The sequence below is a fragment of the Pteronotus mesoamericanus genome, unplaced genomic scaffold (genome assembly GCF_021234165.1).
Source record: "Pteronotus mesoamericanus isolate MK-2021 breed Mesoamerican mustached bat unplaced genomic scaffold, CSHL_Meso_final contig_173, whole genome shotgun sequence".
Lineage (NCBI taxonomy): Eukaryota > Metazoa > Chordata > Mammalia > Chiroptera > Mormoopidae > Pteronotus > Pteronotus mesoamericanus.
This window is the reverse complement of record NW_026555072.1, coordinates 19370820-19387257: the sequence shown is the minus strand read 5'-3', so window position 1 is coordinate 19387257 and position 16438 is coordinate 19370820. Positions and strand designations below refer to the sequence as shown.

General features: G+C 35.9%; 1 protein-coding gene across 1 annotated transcript in view; it reads left to right on the top strand.

Moving 5' to 3' along the window:
• The window catches only part of IL1RAPL1 (interleukin 1 receptor accessory protein like 1), a 1150627-nt gene that overhangs the window by 133886 nt on the left and 1000303 nt on the right, over positions 1–16438 (top strand). The window contains exon 2 of the mRNA XM_054566585.1: positions 3461–3566. Coding sequence (XP_054422560.1) covers positions 3485–3566 — 82 coding nt within the window. The 5' untranslated portion in view covers positions 3461–3484. The remainder of the gene's footprint in view (positions 1–3460; positions 3567–16438) is intronic.

The window sequence follows — 16438 nt, the reverse complement described above, 5'->3', positions numbered from 1 at the left end:
GTTGTCTTTTTAATCCTTACAATACATAAACTCTATTGATTGTGTCCTTAAAAATCCTTGCTTCCTCCATTGACTTGACTCCTTCCTGATTCACATTCCCTTTAATGTCTGCTTTTCTCACTTTTTCCCCATTTGATTCCCTTTGCCTGTCTTCATAAATACTTGTAGGCTCCAGATTTGTAAGTGTAAAGCCTTCTTCTCTTTGTCCTTGATACCTTCTTCTTTGTTGTTATCCTAATCTATGTCTTTAATTTCAGTTGCAATTACAATGTTATCATCATCTCCCATCTCAAAATCCGTAACTCAGGCCACATCTGTAAAGCCCCTTTGCCATGGAAAGGAACATACAGGATACAGAAATTCAGACGGCATCTTTGGTGGCGGACACTCTTCCTCCTACGAGACTGACAATCCCACTCATCCTTTGCCTTAGACCCAGGATTTTCTTTCTGTTAGAAAGCCTCTCCTTCATGACCTAGCTGAAATGCCTCTTCTTCTGAAGGCCTTTTCCTATGACTTCACCAGACCCAACCTGGAGCAGAATTAATGATAGCTCCCTCTCCTCTTGCAGCACACTACACTCACCATATGGCAATAGGGCCAGTCTAATTAAGGAGGTAAGCATTTGTCTCCTTTATTGGTCTGTGAGCCTTCTTTATTAGAGTGCATTACATTGTCTCTTTGTCCCCACTGCGCCGTAGCACAGCATCTTGTAACTAGTATGTGTTTAATAAGTGTTTATCAAATGATGAGTTTGAATGCCAGAATTCAGCCACGTGTAATAGCAGCCACAGTCAGTCTTTAATTCATTCATTTTTTTTCAGCTAACATTTATTGAGCATTGGGTATAAAAAGACGAATAAAACACACATTTATCCTGGAGGGAATTCAAGTCTGGTAAAATAGAAAGACATATAATTAAACAGGTGAGATAATAGGGCGAGGTAGGAGGTAAAGAAAGCTGGTATATGCACAAAGATTCACAGGTGAGAGGATGCGAGTCGAGTCTATGATAATGTAAATAATAATAATAATGATAATGGCAACAGCAGTCACCTGTAATAGAAACAATAACGGCAGCTTTCATTTTGTTCGTTTGTTCTAGGTGCTGGTGCTGTTCCAGGCACGATGCTATACCTCTTTTGCAAATGAAGGAGCTAGTTATTTGCCCAAAGTCACACAGGTCATGGGTGGCAAAACTGGGTTAAGAACCCAGACAGACTAATTGCTTGTAACCACTGTAATATGCTCATTTTGCATAAGATTATAATAGTGGTTTATGTGAAGCCACATGGTATTCTTAATGGAAAACAGGCAAGTCCTTTTAGGTTCATTCACCCAGAACTGATAGGTTTTTGAAATCAGGTCATTGATAGCGTGAACTACTATGTTACAATAAAACACATAGGAATCTCTCAGTAAGTGCTCATTTATAGTTCGCATTGTGTTCTGGGTAAGAATTTTAATTATACATCAAGTACAACAAAGCTTAGATGTCTATGACTAAACATATTTAATCTGTCTTTCAATATAAAATACAATAAGTTACCTCAAAGAGGTTTGTGAAGATCATTGTAGGTTGACCCAAAGCATTAAATCTGTGAAATGCTATGTAATTCTTTTTTGTTTTCTCTGATACACAAAACTTCATGAGATCCAGTTAAGGATCTTCATGTTACCAAACTGATGCATTCCAAACCGATTTTATTTTAAGAAATGGACCCAGAAACTAGCTTTGTATGCATTATAGAAATGAAATGAGTAAGGAAATAGAATTTTGAACAAGGGTAAAGTAATAAGAGAGTTAAACTGGAAGGTACTGCAGTGTATAGTTGGATCCTGGAGTTTCTTGGGCAGCCCTGATTAAACATTCTCACTGCTAACTTGAAGGCTGAGGATATCAACTCAAAGATTTCTTGCAGCTCCAGTTAGCGCCGTGGCTGGGAAATGGGATTCGAGTTTTAGAAACGTATGACTCAGGCTTGCACTTGAGTGTGGCAGTTCGTCAGATGCCGCTGATGAGTCGGCTTTTCGGACCAGTTTTCATTTATATCTTTAGGGGAACTCAAGGTCCTTGGTTAAGGAACTGAAATGGGCTATCATTTTCAGCAGCTGGAATTAAAATAGCTTATTCTCAATGCGTATTTCAAAAAAATCACTAACTTTCTGACTAAAATGATGATGGTAACACGGCTGCAAGTGAATGGATTTTGTTTTGTGAATTAAAATGTGTTTCAGCAGACTTTTATTAATGTGAATGTATTAAGTATTTAAAAATATTCAGAAGTATCTGAGGCTCTAGGAGAGCCAAAAAAAAAAAAAAGTGACTTTCAAATCACCATTTCAGCTTCCTCATCTTTAATAAAGCCACAGTGATGGAAAGCAGAATACAGTAAGTCCTCAACTATCTTGCAAAGAAGCTTGTGTTGTCATGGATTGACAGTATGTCTGAACTGCGGTCTGACTGTGTGCTACTTTCCGAAAGTTGTTCTTTCAGCTCTACTATCTCAGTCTTACAACAAATAGAGAGTGATGATTTTCTGAGGAGGACAATGCCCATTTCAGTGAATTTCAAATGAAAATTTTCCCCTTTTGAAATCCAAACACTAGGCTAGTGTCCCTTCTAGTATCTTTGTGAGAGCCCTGTTATGGGAAGAATGATGTATCTCCCAGTGGCTTTCATAGACAGTGGACTTTCTTTCAATAGAGCCCCAGTCTTAAATTCTCTTGAAGCATGTTTTAGAGGTTTTTTGTTTTTGGATAGAGAATTGTAAAATTATAAATAAGTCTTTAGAGGCAGAGACTTTATAATTTCTTCTCAATTGGAAAGAGCGATGCTTAAGAAAACTATATTCTATTGCAACATGGAACATTAAAATGTCAATGTTTGGCAATTTCTATTAAAAATAGTGAAGTAGTATTTTTGAAGGGATCAGTTCCACTTATTAATACAATTAGGCTTTGCTTTTTTTTTTTTTTTTAAGAGAGAGAGAGCAGAAGGGAGGGAGAAAGAGAGGGAAACATCAATGTGCCGGTGCCTCTCGCGCACCCCCTGCTGGGGACCTGGCCTGCCACCCAGGCATGTCCCTGACTGGGAATTGAACCATTGACCTTTGGGTTCGCAAGCCAGCATTCAATGCACTGAACCACAACCAGCGACGGCTTCTACTTACTAATACAATTAGATCCTGTAAATAAAGAGAAATTTTAAACCTTTAGTGACTGTAAGATTTAAAAATATTTTGGGGGCCTGTAGAGACATAAATTTGGAATTAATGGTTTTTATTTAACTCAGGGACCATAGCATATGGGAAAATATAAAACACACATCCTGTTCCTAGTCTTCTCTTTTGTGGAATTCATTGCCCCAATTGTGCATGATCAGAAGTCTAAGAAAAATCTTATAATATTGACATGTATTTTAAAAAATGCATATTTTTCTTTTTTATGTTTACTTTAGGGAACAGCCTTTAAGAGCTGAAAGATGAAAGCTCCAATTCCGCACTTGATTCTCTTATATGCTACTTTTACTCAGAGTTTGAAGGTTGTGACCAAAAGAGGCTCTGGTAAGCAGTGTTCTTTCCTTTTTTCTCATTTTTACGGCGTGAAGTAATGGTGTTATATTTGCACATGCGTCATTTATGGAGGGAGTGGGAATTAATGGGTATCTGTATTGTGGAAATATTGTCGGTATCTCTTCAAATGAGTAGAGCATACTCATAGGGAATTAGGTAGAAATAGGTTGTAAAAAAGGCAGCTTATTTCATTAATTACTATGAATTGGAATTGATTCAATACCAAAAGCTTGCAGTTACATTTCATTTAATTACATCATTTGCAACATTTTTTTAGAAAGAGTGCCATTTTAATTTTTACATGGTAATATCATCAATTTTTCATGTTAACTTTTACTGTTACTCTTTCAGTATTCCCTGTGCTTATCAGACTCTTCTTAGGGTTGTACTTAAGTTGAGTTGTTGAATTATTTTACAAGTAATTAAAGAAAGCACTAGAGTTATTAAAGCAAATGTCATGGGGAAACATCGTAATATGTTGGTAGGAAATACAGAGGTAAAGCAGAATGGTAATATGAAAGGGGCTGCTAAATGGAATAATGTTGAAACTTAACGGGAAACTTTACATGTTATCAGGAATCTTGGGTTTTAGTTGACTGTTGATATTTTCAGTTAGCGAAGTGTACAAGGCAACTGAATAAATACTGTTATCAATGTGAAGTTGCATCCTGTCTAATAAGTTACTGAGAGTAGAAAGGCATGCTCTACTCAGGTTTTATGTGGGGTTACAGATTACTTGAAGCTAGAGCTTTCGGATATAGTGGAAGAAGAAATTACTGTGTTTAGTTGCTCGACCCAGGACATGTCATCTGTGAGTTCTAGAGACAGCGGGGAAAAAAGAGGAGGTACTATGTAAGAAAACGACTGTGGAGTGTTGGGATATCAAGAATGACACGCACAAAAGTAACTGGAATTCAGAAAGCCGAGGGAATGAGAGGGCGGAGATGGTGCTGCAGCAGCCACGCTTAGCCCCTTAGGTTAAGAGGCTTTGAACTCGCACTGATTATATAATGAAAAAGGCCACGTGCAAGGGATGTAAAGAGCAAGTCTGCTTTCCTGAGTAAGTCTGGGGAGGGATTGCACAGTACTTTGTGTATGTACAAGGAGATGGTGCAAGGTTGAGGTCAAAGGGAATTTTACTGAGGCTATTGGCTCTAGAACTTTCTGGTTGTTGTGTAGCTGTTGTATCTGCCACTGACATGATTGTAGGCAATGTGAAAAAAGTAGTGTTTCTATGTTTACATATTATTGTATCTGTTCCTCCTGGTGGGTATTTTTGAATGAGAGGAAGCCTGAGGGCAGGATTATGATATAGTGTTGTGTTGAGTTGTTGTTTTGGGGTTTTTTTTTTGGTAATTGGAATGGATTACCGGCTAATAGCAGATATTCTAATTCCTTTGCTGCTTGCAAGGAAAGTTGAGCATATTCATGGGAAGGTAAAAAGGGAAATGAATCAATTGTGATGAAAGCTGATAAATTCTACAACAGTGATATTTTCTAGACTAGTAATTTACATTAAAATTACTTAGCATGGATTTTTGAAATATCGGCAACATAGAAGAGAAATGCTCATCTGTATAAATATTATAACACAAACTAAAATAGAAATATGGATTATATATTAAAATTTTTACTTTTCATGTTATTATATTTGATTACATAAAATTGTTGTTTTCCATTCTTTTTGTGTATTGTCATATCTATGAGTTATTTATCAAAATGCAAATGTGACTTCTTCCATCATCAAGTAGTGTTTGTGACAGGTCTATTCTATAGAAACTCAAATTTGGGGGAAAACCTTTGAAGTTGAAACTTACTTTGTATGTTTGAGAACCATGAGAGTACAGCTAGAAATGTGGGACAGTTGAAGAATTCCCATCTCCTTTGGCTCCCAAGGCCTAAGAAAACTCAGTGAGCTGTCTCAAATGTAACCTTTTATTTTAATGACATAATTATCTTAGGAGTTTGACAGAAGTTCTGAGACCTTGTTCTCTTCTATTTACAAACATGATTGTCATATAGATAATTGGTACCTCCCAAACCTTCTATGTTTTCTATATCAAAATGTAAACATGACAAGGCAAGTAGTGGTATTTAGCGACATGTTTGGTTTGTTTACTTTTCTGTGTAACGTTAATCAAGATAGCTTCCTGCACCATCTTTGTTAAGGTGAGCTGGGTGGAAATTTGTTTGATTTTTGCATATTAAGTGTTCAGTTTGGGAATAAATGCTATTACTCATATACTTGCATAGCTTGCACTCATTTTAGCTGATGCCTGTTCCCCTGGCACCTTTGTTTAGAGAAACAGACATGTAACTTACTGCAGAGCGTCATTACTGATCTCCATAGATCAAGTAGAAGAGGAGTGCACTTGGCATCTTCTCCTAAAGAGATTAATGGCTCAATCTTCATGCCCAGCCCCACATATAAAACCAGAGGCAACAAGGCTGGGGAATAAAAATCAATTTTTGATGTTCAATCTCACATATTAACCAAGAGGACTACTTATCCTTGTTCTTCTTATCATTTAATTCTCTTTTTATTTTCAGTTTAATAAATCGTTTTGGAACTTCACTAAACCTGATTTAGAACCTAGTGCTTTTCATATGTATTTTACTAGAATATTATCTTTAATTCATTGTGACCACTAGAAAACCAGAACTAGACATTTTAATAACCAAGGGCACATGAAATATAATTGTAATGCACACAGTAATGTTAAATTTTTATGGCGTGTTAATAGTGTATAATGTTTACGTCTGATAAACACATATGGTCAGTCCATTAAAATTTAGAAGTAGGTATTTGTTTTTCATTAACAGAACTAATTTGAAAGCAATAGGAGCTCTTCATACACAAGCTGGAATTGTATTATTTTTATCACATTGATTTATAACCCCATTACTATTAATTTAAGAAACAAATTAAATATAATAAGGCAGTTAAATCATTATAACATCCTTGATTGAAATAATGGAAATTAAACTATATAATGTTCTGTTTTAAATATCACTTCAGGTATGTATATGATTATAACAGTTAAGGATTGAATCTGTTGACTCTTATATCTCAGGTAATGTTCTAAAATTTTGCATACATCGAGAATCAAGGTCTTTATGAAAGCAGATATTAAGTCTTTGTTACAAAATAGATTTTGTGTGGGAACAGTTTTATTCCTCGTTCTTAGTTTTTATAAGCAGCGCTTGAAGAAAAAGGCAAAGACTATCAATATTACCTATTCTCAAGTGTGTGAATCATTGTAACAATTCAGTAAGTAAACATTTGAGTTGCTGTCATTTGTAGAATTTTGTACAAAACAACACATGTAAAGCCAATGGTTGCTTGGAGAGTCTTTGTATCCTAACCAGTTTAGAAAAAGTTTAGTTTAATGTTCTTGTTGGTTTTTTCCTCCCTCCCTCCCTCCCTCCTTCCTTTATTCCTTCCTTCTTTCTCTTCTCCACCTCTCTGCCTCTCCTCTTCCCTTCTTCCTCTCTTCCAGTCTTCCTTTGTTCTTCTTTTTTTCTTCGGTGTATTTGCATGCAAATCGAAGATTCTATTTTGGATATTTCCCTATTGTCTTGGTAGAACTTTTTAAACTAAAAATATTGTCATTACTTTGTTTGAAGGGTTAAAGTCCATGGAATGCCATGTCTTCCCAGGGTCTTTCCAAGTGGATAGTATGGTCTAGTTAATAATGGCTATTAAATATTTCTTTGTGTTTTGCGTAACTAAGAGAATTTGGAATAGGATTCAGAAGCAGGTAAATAATATATACTGTTGAGGGACTTTTATATACAAAGTATGAGTATAGTACTTTCAGGGAACCAAAGTGTGAGTTGTGATTTTTGGGACACTGACTAGAAATGAAGCTACAGGGACCTAAACGTAGAGATGAGGGAGGAGAAAGGAATCAAGACATTTTGTCTGTTTCTCTTTGCTCTTGTATGCATCCCTAGAATATAAGATGGTGAATGCAGGGACCCTGGTTTATATAGGCTTATAACTTCTACAGTACCAAGTATGATGTGCATTTCAGAGTCAGGGTTCAGTGAAATTTCTTAATGATATAATGATTATATGAATGAATGAGTGAGTGGCGTTAATGTTCAGGCTGGGTTACATCAGTGAGGATGCTATGAAACAGCACAGTATTAGAAAAATAAAGGTAAAATAAAATAGGCATTTAAGAAAAGATTTTTTCATAAATAGAAATTAGTATAATGTATAATATGAGGCAAAAGATATAAACTAAGAATAAGCAGTATCTAAGGATGCTAAGGGCTTATATGAAAACAGTGAACCTTTGCAAATCATTAGTGCTTTCATGAACTTGAAATGCATTTCAAAATCTGTTAGAAGGAAAGGAAAATGATTCTTTAAGTACTACTGTGTTGAATTTTACTACATTTACTGTTGATTTAAAGAAGTACTGTCATTATGCAGATTTTTTGCATTTAATTATATTGTTCAATACAGACCACCATGAAAAGGGTGTTGTTCATGATAACTGATATATGATAAATAAGCAAGTGACTTCAGTATAAAAAAAGTTTTTATAGTTATTGGGGCATATTGAGAAAAATAAGTGGCTATATTACATAAATGAAAGAGTACTTCTTATTCTAGAAGTTATTTAAGATACATATCAGCTACCTAAAGAAGCCAGCTATTGGAGGGTTAAAGGGGTACCACAAGGGGTTTGTATTCTCTTCATTGTAGAACGTGATGATGGAGACCTGTTTGTGTCACGTCATATAGATGCAGTTCCTCCTGACACCACGAGGGAGGCAAGTCTCCCAAGAGCTGTTTCCAAACTCATAACTCTGAGCCCAAATAATTTATAAACAATAAAGGGAGTTTAGATTCTAGTGTTTGTGTTTATTGTTTCTGTTGAAGAGGACAAGAAGCAAAAGATTTGAATCGTTAGAAGAATAATTTAGTTTATCCATTAGGGAAAATGTCCTATTTTTGAATAAGTATTTGAGTGTTTATTATATGTCTAATACTATGGCTGTGAGGACTTGTAACCATTAGGAAATGTTTCTTAAAAACATTTTTGTTTTCCTTTATGTAAAAAAAAAGAAGATACGAGTTGTATAGGTTCTAATCTTTGTGTTTGTTATTTCTGGATCATTATTTCTTTAAGTGAACAAAATTATGCTAGTACGTAAAGAAAGTCAGATTGAACTGAATAGGAGTGAGATGTTCTAGTGGGGTGTTTCCATCTCATGCCAATGTGATTTATGTGCATCCGCTCTCTTGGGCATTCCGGGAAGTCAACGAGCTTAATTCCACATGATTAAGAGCCAACCTAGTCCCCTAGCATCTGCCTTTTATTATGTTACCAGGTGTTTATTCCCAGTTTGTCAAATATGTCATAAAGTATGAAGCATTTCTCCTTTTTTTCCCCTTTGAGATAGCTTACAAGATCAAACTTCTGAGGTTTTGTTTCTTTGCTTTTTGAAGTGAGAAAATAAAATGCACTTCAATCTTTCTTGGGGAACAATTTCATCTCTTCTATGTATCTAGTTTTTAAAAAATAAATTTTGGAATTATATCTAGAATAATTGGAATATTTATTTGGAACGATGTATTTTATTAGACTAACAAACAGAACTTAGTCCTGACAAATGAAATAAAATGATCTAATATCTTTGTTTAATAATTATTTAATATACCTATGAATTTGACCATAAACTTTCTTGTTCCATTTTAGTTGTCAATATACTTTTATATAGAGTTGGTATAGATTAACGTTAATTGTGCAGACTGATGCCTTGTTCATGGTAAATTAACATGGAGGAGAACAAAGTCAATATGGATGAACTTTGCAAGTTGAATAGGATTTCAGTAGGGAGGGGAACATTCCAAGTAAACAAATATAGCTGTGTGACACTATCTTGGGGAGAATAAAAGATTTAGTCTACCTATTTAAAGAGAAGGGTGAGGGGATAGAGGACTGTATCAGGGAGGCGGTCATTGGTGGACATTTTAAGTTATGTCAAGGAACTGATGTTCATTCTGGAGACAGCGCAGAGGTGATGACTTGCTGGATCAGAGGGTGGACCCTTAGTCTGTTCTTAACTTGAGGATGATCTTTGAGGTGGCCTGAGAATTAGGGACGCTGTTGTGTTAGCATCCTACCGCTGCTTTAACAAAATACCAAAACTTCAGTGGCTCAGAGAAACTTATTTTTTATCTTGCACATCTGGAAGTCAGATGTCTAAAAAAGATTTGGTAGGGCTGTGCCTTTTTAAAAAAATATCTTTTTTATTATTATTATTTTTCCTTCGGTGCAGGCTCTATAGGAGAAACTGTTTCATTGCCAGCTCCAACTTCTGGTGATTGCCTCAATTCCTTGGCTGGCGGTCCCCTGTCAGTCCAACCATCTGTTTCCACCTCTCCTTCTCTGGCTGGGACTTTCCAGCCTTCCTCCTTCCCTAATAAAGGCCCTTGTGACTTACCCTGGACTTGCCGAGATAACCCAGGAAAGGAAAATCTCCCCATCTCAAGATCCTTAAATTAATTAAATTTGCGAAGTCCCCTTTGCCATATAATATAACATAGTCACATGTTCTAGCAATTAGGATGTGGACATCTTTGAGGAGGCGAGTACATTGTTCTTCCTACCACAACTAATAATTAGGTAAATCAGTCAAACAAACTCACTGAATCTGGACTAGAGATTAGAGAGGAGGTAGGTGGGAATGAAGGAGAAATGAACAAAGAAGTTGAAAATTTGTGCTGAAGGGGCCTTGTGGTCTGTGATGCATGATTTAAAAAAAGGAGTTGGGGGGAAGAGGAGGAAAAGAGAGAAGAAAACAGGGATGAGAAATAGGAGGGAAAGGAGGTGTGGGGAACAAGAAAGACAAGAAACAGTCTATGTTTGTGCTCCTTTCAACCAAAAATGTCTGATAAAAATGATTTCCTGACTCAAAGTAACAGCAGTGAAAATGGAAGACAGAAGAGAGGCCAACTATAAGTTAGAATCCATTGAGTTTGATGATTATGTGGGGGATGTTTAAAAAAGAAGGGGGAGGGAATAATTCTGTAATAGGAGGGTTGTGATGCCGTCAATCATGCCCAAGGTCCACAAGGAATAGAAACTTGAAAGGACCACTTACTTACAGAGAACACTAGATAAGTCTTTGTGACTAAGTCGAAGCCCCAAATGTAGATTGGACAGACGGTGTGAAAGGTTTCATGTATCTTGCAAGGAATTCTCAATTTTCTTTTGCAGAATGAAAAATTTGGATGAGATATTTAATTACTTTGAAATTGCCTTTGGTAGAAAATTCTGCCTGTGATTTTGAGCCTCTGATTTGGCATATCTTTTCACTGTGGTGTGTTCTATATGCCATAAAGATGAAACTCCCTGTTATATATGCAATAGTGCTTCACAAATGTTTGTATCAGTCCATCAGTAAAAGCTGTCTCTGGGAAGAAGGACAGACAGACTGAGACAAGCTGCAAAGGGCCATACATAGAGTGGCATGGTCAGATCTGTCTTTGGACAGATAATGCTCCCTATAGGAATGGCTGTAGTGAATTTTGGAGTGACCAGTAAGGAACTCAATAAATAATCAGCTATATTAAGGGCCAGAAAAGTAGTCAAAGGGCCTGAAAACATGTTTCTGAAGAGGAATACTGGAATGAAGTGAATGTTTGGAGATGACTTGTGAGATAATTTGAAGAGAAGTTATATTGATGCTGTTGCCATATACAGAGAGAAGAGGGAGGGCTGAGGGTTGTTGATGTGGAGGCGATGGAATGAGCTCAGGTTGGAATGTATGAGCTGTGGTAATCACTGGACGTATTGGACTGATGGATTTATTGGCCTGGAGTTGTATTAGTTTCCTGTGGCTGCTGTAACAAATCACTACAAAGTGTGAAACTTAAAACAATAGAAATTGATTCTCTGGCAGCTGTGAAGGCCACAGTTCTTGAAGGCTCTATGGGAGAATCCATCCTTCCTTGCAATTTCCAGCTTCTGTTGGCTTCAGGTGTTGTATCTGCATCATTTTAATCTCTGCCTCCATCTTTGCGTGACCCTCTCCTCTGTGTCCCTAAACTCTGTCCTCTTACAAAGACATGTGTCATTGCATTAAGGCTCCACTTGGATAATCCAGGATGGCCTCACCTAGACAACTGAAAGAAGCTGTCAGATTTATTTTAAAGTATATATTATACAAAATCAGTATAAGGGCTGTTTATTTTTTAAAGTTTGCTTAAGTCTTAGACATTATTACTCTTATTTTTTATTGAGGTAAAACAACTGTAAAACTCTTGGTTATCCATGATAATGAGAGTGATTGTACTATAGGAAGGATAAAGCTTTCGTCAATCAAAAGTCCTATTACCTCGATTTGAAGTAGGTTTGGCATAAACTAATCTCCTGAAGGTAGGGAAATAGTGATTCAATTTTTATTACTTACACAAACAGATGGGAAAGGTGGCTTACAGTGTATTAAAATTTGTTATGGCCAATCCTCATATTGACTGTCATAAATTGCCAAGACATTTCTGCAGACAACTAATATTGACATGTCAGCTTTTGTCTATAGTGATGATTGATCACTAAAAATATACCAATTGAGTTATTCTTCCAGAAGAGATTTAGGCTGTTCTCATGAGTACTATGAAACCCATGATAGTGGAAATTAAGAAAGCCTGGTTCCAATCCAGCACCTTGTAAACCTTGTTGATGGGGGCAAGTCCCTGAACCTTTCAGGACCTCAGTTTCCTTTTTGTTTTTTATAAAGCAAAAGTTTTGAACAACAACATTGTCAGTAGTAATAGAAGTTTATCCTTTTGTTCCTTTCACAAGCATTTCTTGAATACCTTCAGTGCATACTAAATACACAAAGTGATGTTGTTTTTCCGAAACATATTGTATATTCTTGCAAACTGATCAGACAAATTGAGATGGCTAGCGTTTGCAGCCTTAGTACTTTGAGGCCTATCGCTGACTACCTTTAATGGTTTGCTACCCATTTGTCCTAACACCACAGAGCAGAGGATGTTACCAGTTTAAAACAGGGGTTTGATTTAAAAAATATGATTTTTAGTGTTATTAATAAACATATGCTATATAGTTATGAAGCTGAAATAAAAATAGGGTGCTTTTCCTTGCAGGCAGTGATGTGTCTAAGCTAAATCAGATTTGGTCACTCAAAATACTAAACTATGTGTTAGCCTGTTTTTGCTTATTCACAACAAATGTCCTTTCATAGAGTTGTAGTCTCTTAAGACACTTAGAGTATTGCCTTGCATGGAAAATGTTTCCTAAGACAATGACAATGGATAACTTTGCCACGTTGTAAAATCTCTGAGGGTTATATATAAAAATGTCTTAAAAAAGTGTGAGTAAGACTCTTGTGTGTATCCTAAACACTATTCAACTTTCATTTATATTTTACTAAGTAGACTGAAATATTTCACAGTTAATATAGCTAACTTGATTTCAGTAAAGTTCTGTCATTGGCGTTTTACATTGATCTCTAAAAACATATTCCCATGTGACATAAATGTATTGTGAATGGCAAAGGAAAATTATTTTTATCAATGATAATAAAACGTCTCCATACTATGATGATTAATGTTTTTTTCTTCAATATATTTGCCTATCAGGAAAAAAGACCAACTTAAATTTGAAAAGAGGGTTTTTCCCGTTTTTCCTAGATATATATTCTATAAAGTAATGGGACTCTCCAATGCCATCTGGTGGCTTTTCTGAGCTGCTGAAAATGCAGCAATAAATACAGAAAAAAAAAAAAAAAAAGAAATAGACATGGGAAGACAACTTCTAATGAGTTATTGTTCAGAAATTATTTTAATTGATCCAGATATTTGCTAAACATTTATTGTCTCCAACTTATTGCTCTAGGTTTTAAAAACTATATAAGCTTCTGTTGTGTTTTAAAAAAATTATAATAGAAATTTTCACTGGCATTTTGAAAAAGAGACAAAAATATTATGTTTTTCATGATATAATCATCACCTTAATTTGTAGCCCTGTATTATTTTAGTTTAAATTATATAGACAGACCCATTCATCTTATAAAATATTAAAAAATTTTTTTTCTTATAATACCCTGCCAACATTAAAGTATTCATTGTAATAATCCAAGTGTCAATAGAAGAAAAAGTCATTAAAGATTTTTTTAATTGTTTGCTACTATAAGTAACACCTGCTGGTAGAAACATGGAAGTGAAGGATAACTGAGGATTGCTCTGTGCTAAACCACGTAGATTTTCCTGCTGGTCCAAAGGACTGGGCCTTAGAGTAGGGGATGGCGGGGGGTTCCTGAGGATGGTCCGGCTCATGTACAGCACTAGTTACCAAGCAAAGTTACCTTGACGAGCAGTTGCTGTTGTTTGCATATGCCAAGAGAATGAGGTCCAAGCTGAAGGGAAATTCTAGGTGGGCAATGTTTTGTTTTTTAAAAAACCAAAATGTCTACAGGGTCTTAGCTATTATAAATATCTTTTCAAATAAATGGCATATCTAATGCATACGAGTACACATGTGTACATACACACATACTAACATACACATTGTCTTTCCAAACTGAACAGAACCTTCCATTGTTTCCAATTATGTGTACTTATATGTGTATAATGTGCACAGCTGTATTTGTTAATATTAGTTTCTTTTAGGGTTTTTTGAACCTCTGACCTAATGTTACCAGGAAGTTCCTTCATCTTCCCAAAGGACAAATTAATAGGTTCCTTATACAATTATTAACAAGCATTTATTAAACTCCTACTGTACTAAGTGCCCAATAACATTGACTGATATCAGCTATACCTGGGTATAAAAAAGTTAAAATATTTGTAGGTTAAAATTTAAAAGGTTTGTAGAGATTTGACTTTTGGAGTCAAATCTTATTTAAAAATGGAATTACAGGAAGTTGTAGTAACAGAGAGAAAGCGAAATAATTTATCATTGTTAAGTTTGATCTCTTCCTCCTCTGTTTTCCATATCCATGAATTATATTCAGAAAGTTGTTAATACAGTTTCCCCTTAGCTTTGGTAAATATTTTTTTGGAAACATATGGAGTAATTTTTTTTGTAGCTGCAGGCTTTTTTACATTATAAAACCCATGTATCTCTCATAACTTTGAAACTGGTGGTGCTATAGCCATTGTCCAGTCATGTTCACTAGTCGGTTCTAGTTACTTTTTCATATTTTAAAACAAATCATACTATAAATGAGTGAGCGGAATGAATTCTCCAGGGGATTAAAAAGATGAACTATCTACCATCTCTACTGTTAAAGATTTTGTGAAAAAACAAAAATAAGAGATATGAGACACACAGTGTGGTATATTAATTTCCTATGGCTGCTATAAAAATTGCCACAAACTTAGCCGTTTAAAACAACACAAAATTATCCTACAGTTTTGGAAATCAGAAGTCCTAACACAAATTTATCTTACAGTTTTGGAGATGAGAAGTCCTAAAGTTAAGATTTCAGCAGGACTTCCAGGAGATTCCAGAGGATAATCTGTTTCCTTGCCTTCTCCACCTTCTAGAAGCCATCTGCATTCCTTGGCTTGTGGCTTCTTCCCCAACGCAAATCCAGAGGCCACAGCATATTCTCAACTCTCACTCTGACCTCTACTTCTATTGTCACCTCTTCTCTCATTCAGACTGTCCTGCTTCCCTCTTATAAGGATCCTTGTGATTACATTTAAGGTCCACGAGGTTAGTCTAGAATGATCTCCTCATCTCAAGATCCTTAGTCACATCTGCAAAGTCCCATTTGCCATGTAAAGTAACATACTCACATGTTCCAGGGATTAGGACAGGGAAACCTTTGCAGGGGGCATTATGTGTATCCCAGAATTACACTCGAGTAGCTTGTAGATGAAAGAGTTGGTTATGGCTGGAATGCACGCACATTTCGGCTCGGCTTGGGGGACAGGAGGAAAGGATATGTCAGGAGAAAAGGTGGAAAAAATAGATGGGAGCCATATCGCAAAGGACTTTCTATGATGTAACAAGAAACGTGACTATTATCTTGTTGGAAATTGGAAACCAATGAAGGAATAAGCAGGTGTCATGGCAGGAGTAGCCTGACAAAGGTAGATTGGAAAGAGCCCTTAGACCAGGGGGTGGGAAATGAGACCAACAGTTCATTCAGGCAAGGAAGTCATGAATTGAGGCAATGGCATTAGGGATAGAAGGGAAGAGGTGGATTTGATTTCTAATACAATATAGAATTAATAAATACTAGTTGTTGATTGTACAGTAGAGAGAGGGAGAGGTAGAAGGTGATTCCAGTTGCCTTTATTAAATTTAAAATTCTGTTGGAAAGTAATTGCTCATGTGGCATTTATAGACTATTTTCTTCCTGGACAAATACACATTTAGGTTTTTAATACAGTGTATCTTTTGTGGTTTGGGTTCAGACTGGCCCATGGTACATCTGACATAAAAGTCTCAGTTTTGGAGCTAAATCCATCTCTTGTAGATTTCTCACAACAGAGCATTTTCCTAAAGTTAGTATTTCCTTCTTAGGGGTCTTTCATGTTTCTTCTATCACGTCTTCTAATGAAGGATTGCATCAATGAGCCTTCCTTTGCTAATTTCAGAGAAATACGTCATATAAACATAGTGAGTGGCATTTTAAAAGTTATCAAGCTTCTTTTGAAATAGAGTGTAATGTATGATATACACATCTACATGCATATACACGCATCTACCCACACACCCATACACACACAGGCAAACAGAAATATACACACAGTTAACTATTACTTCACAAAACACACATTTCAAGGACACAGTATGTGTCAGGTGCTGAGGATTCAAAGAATGATTAGGATTTGTGATTGCTGCTTTTTTTTTTTTTTA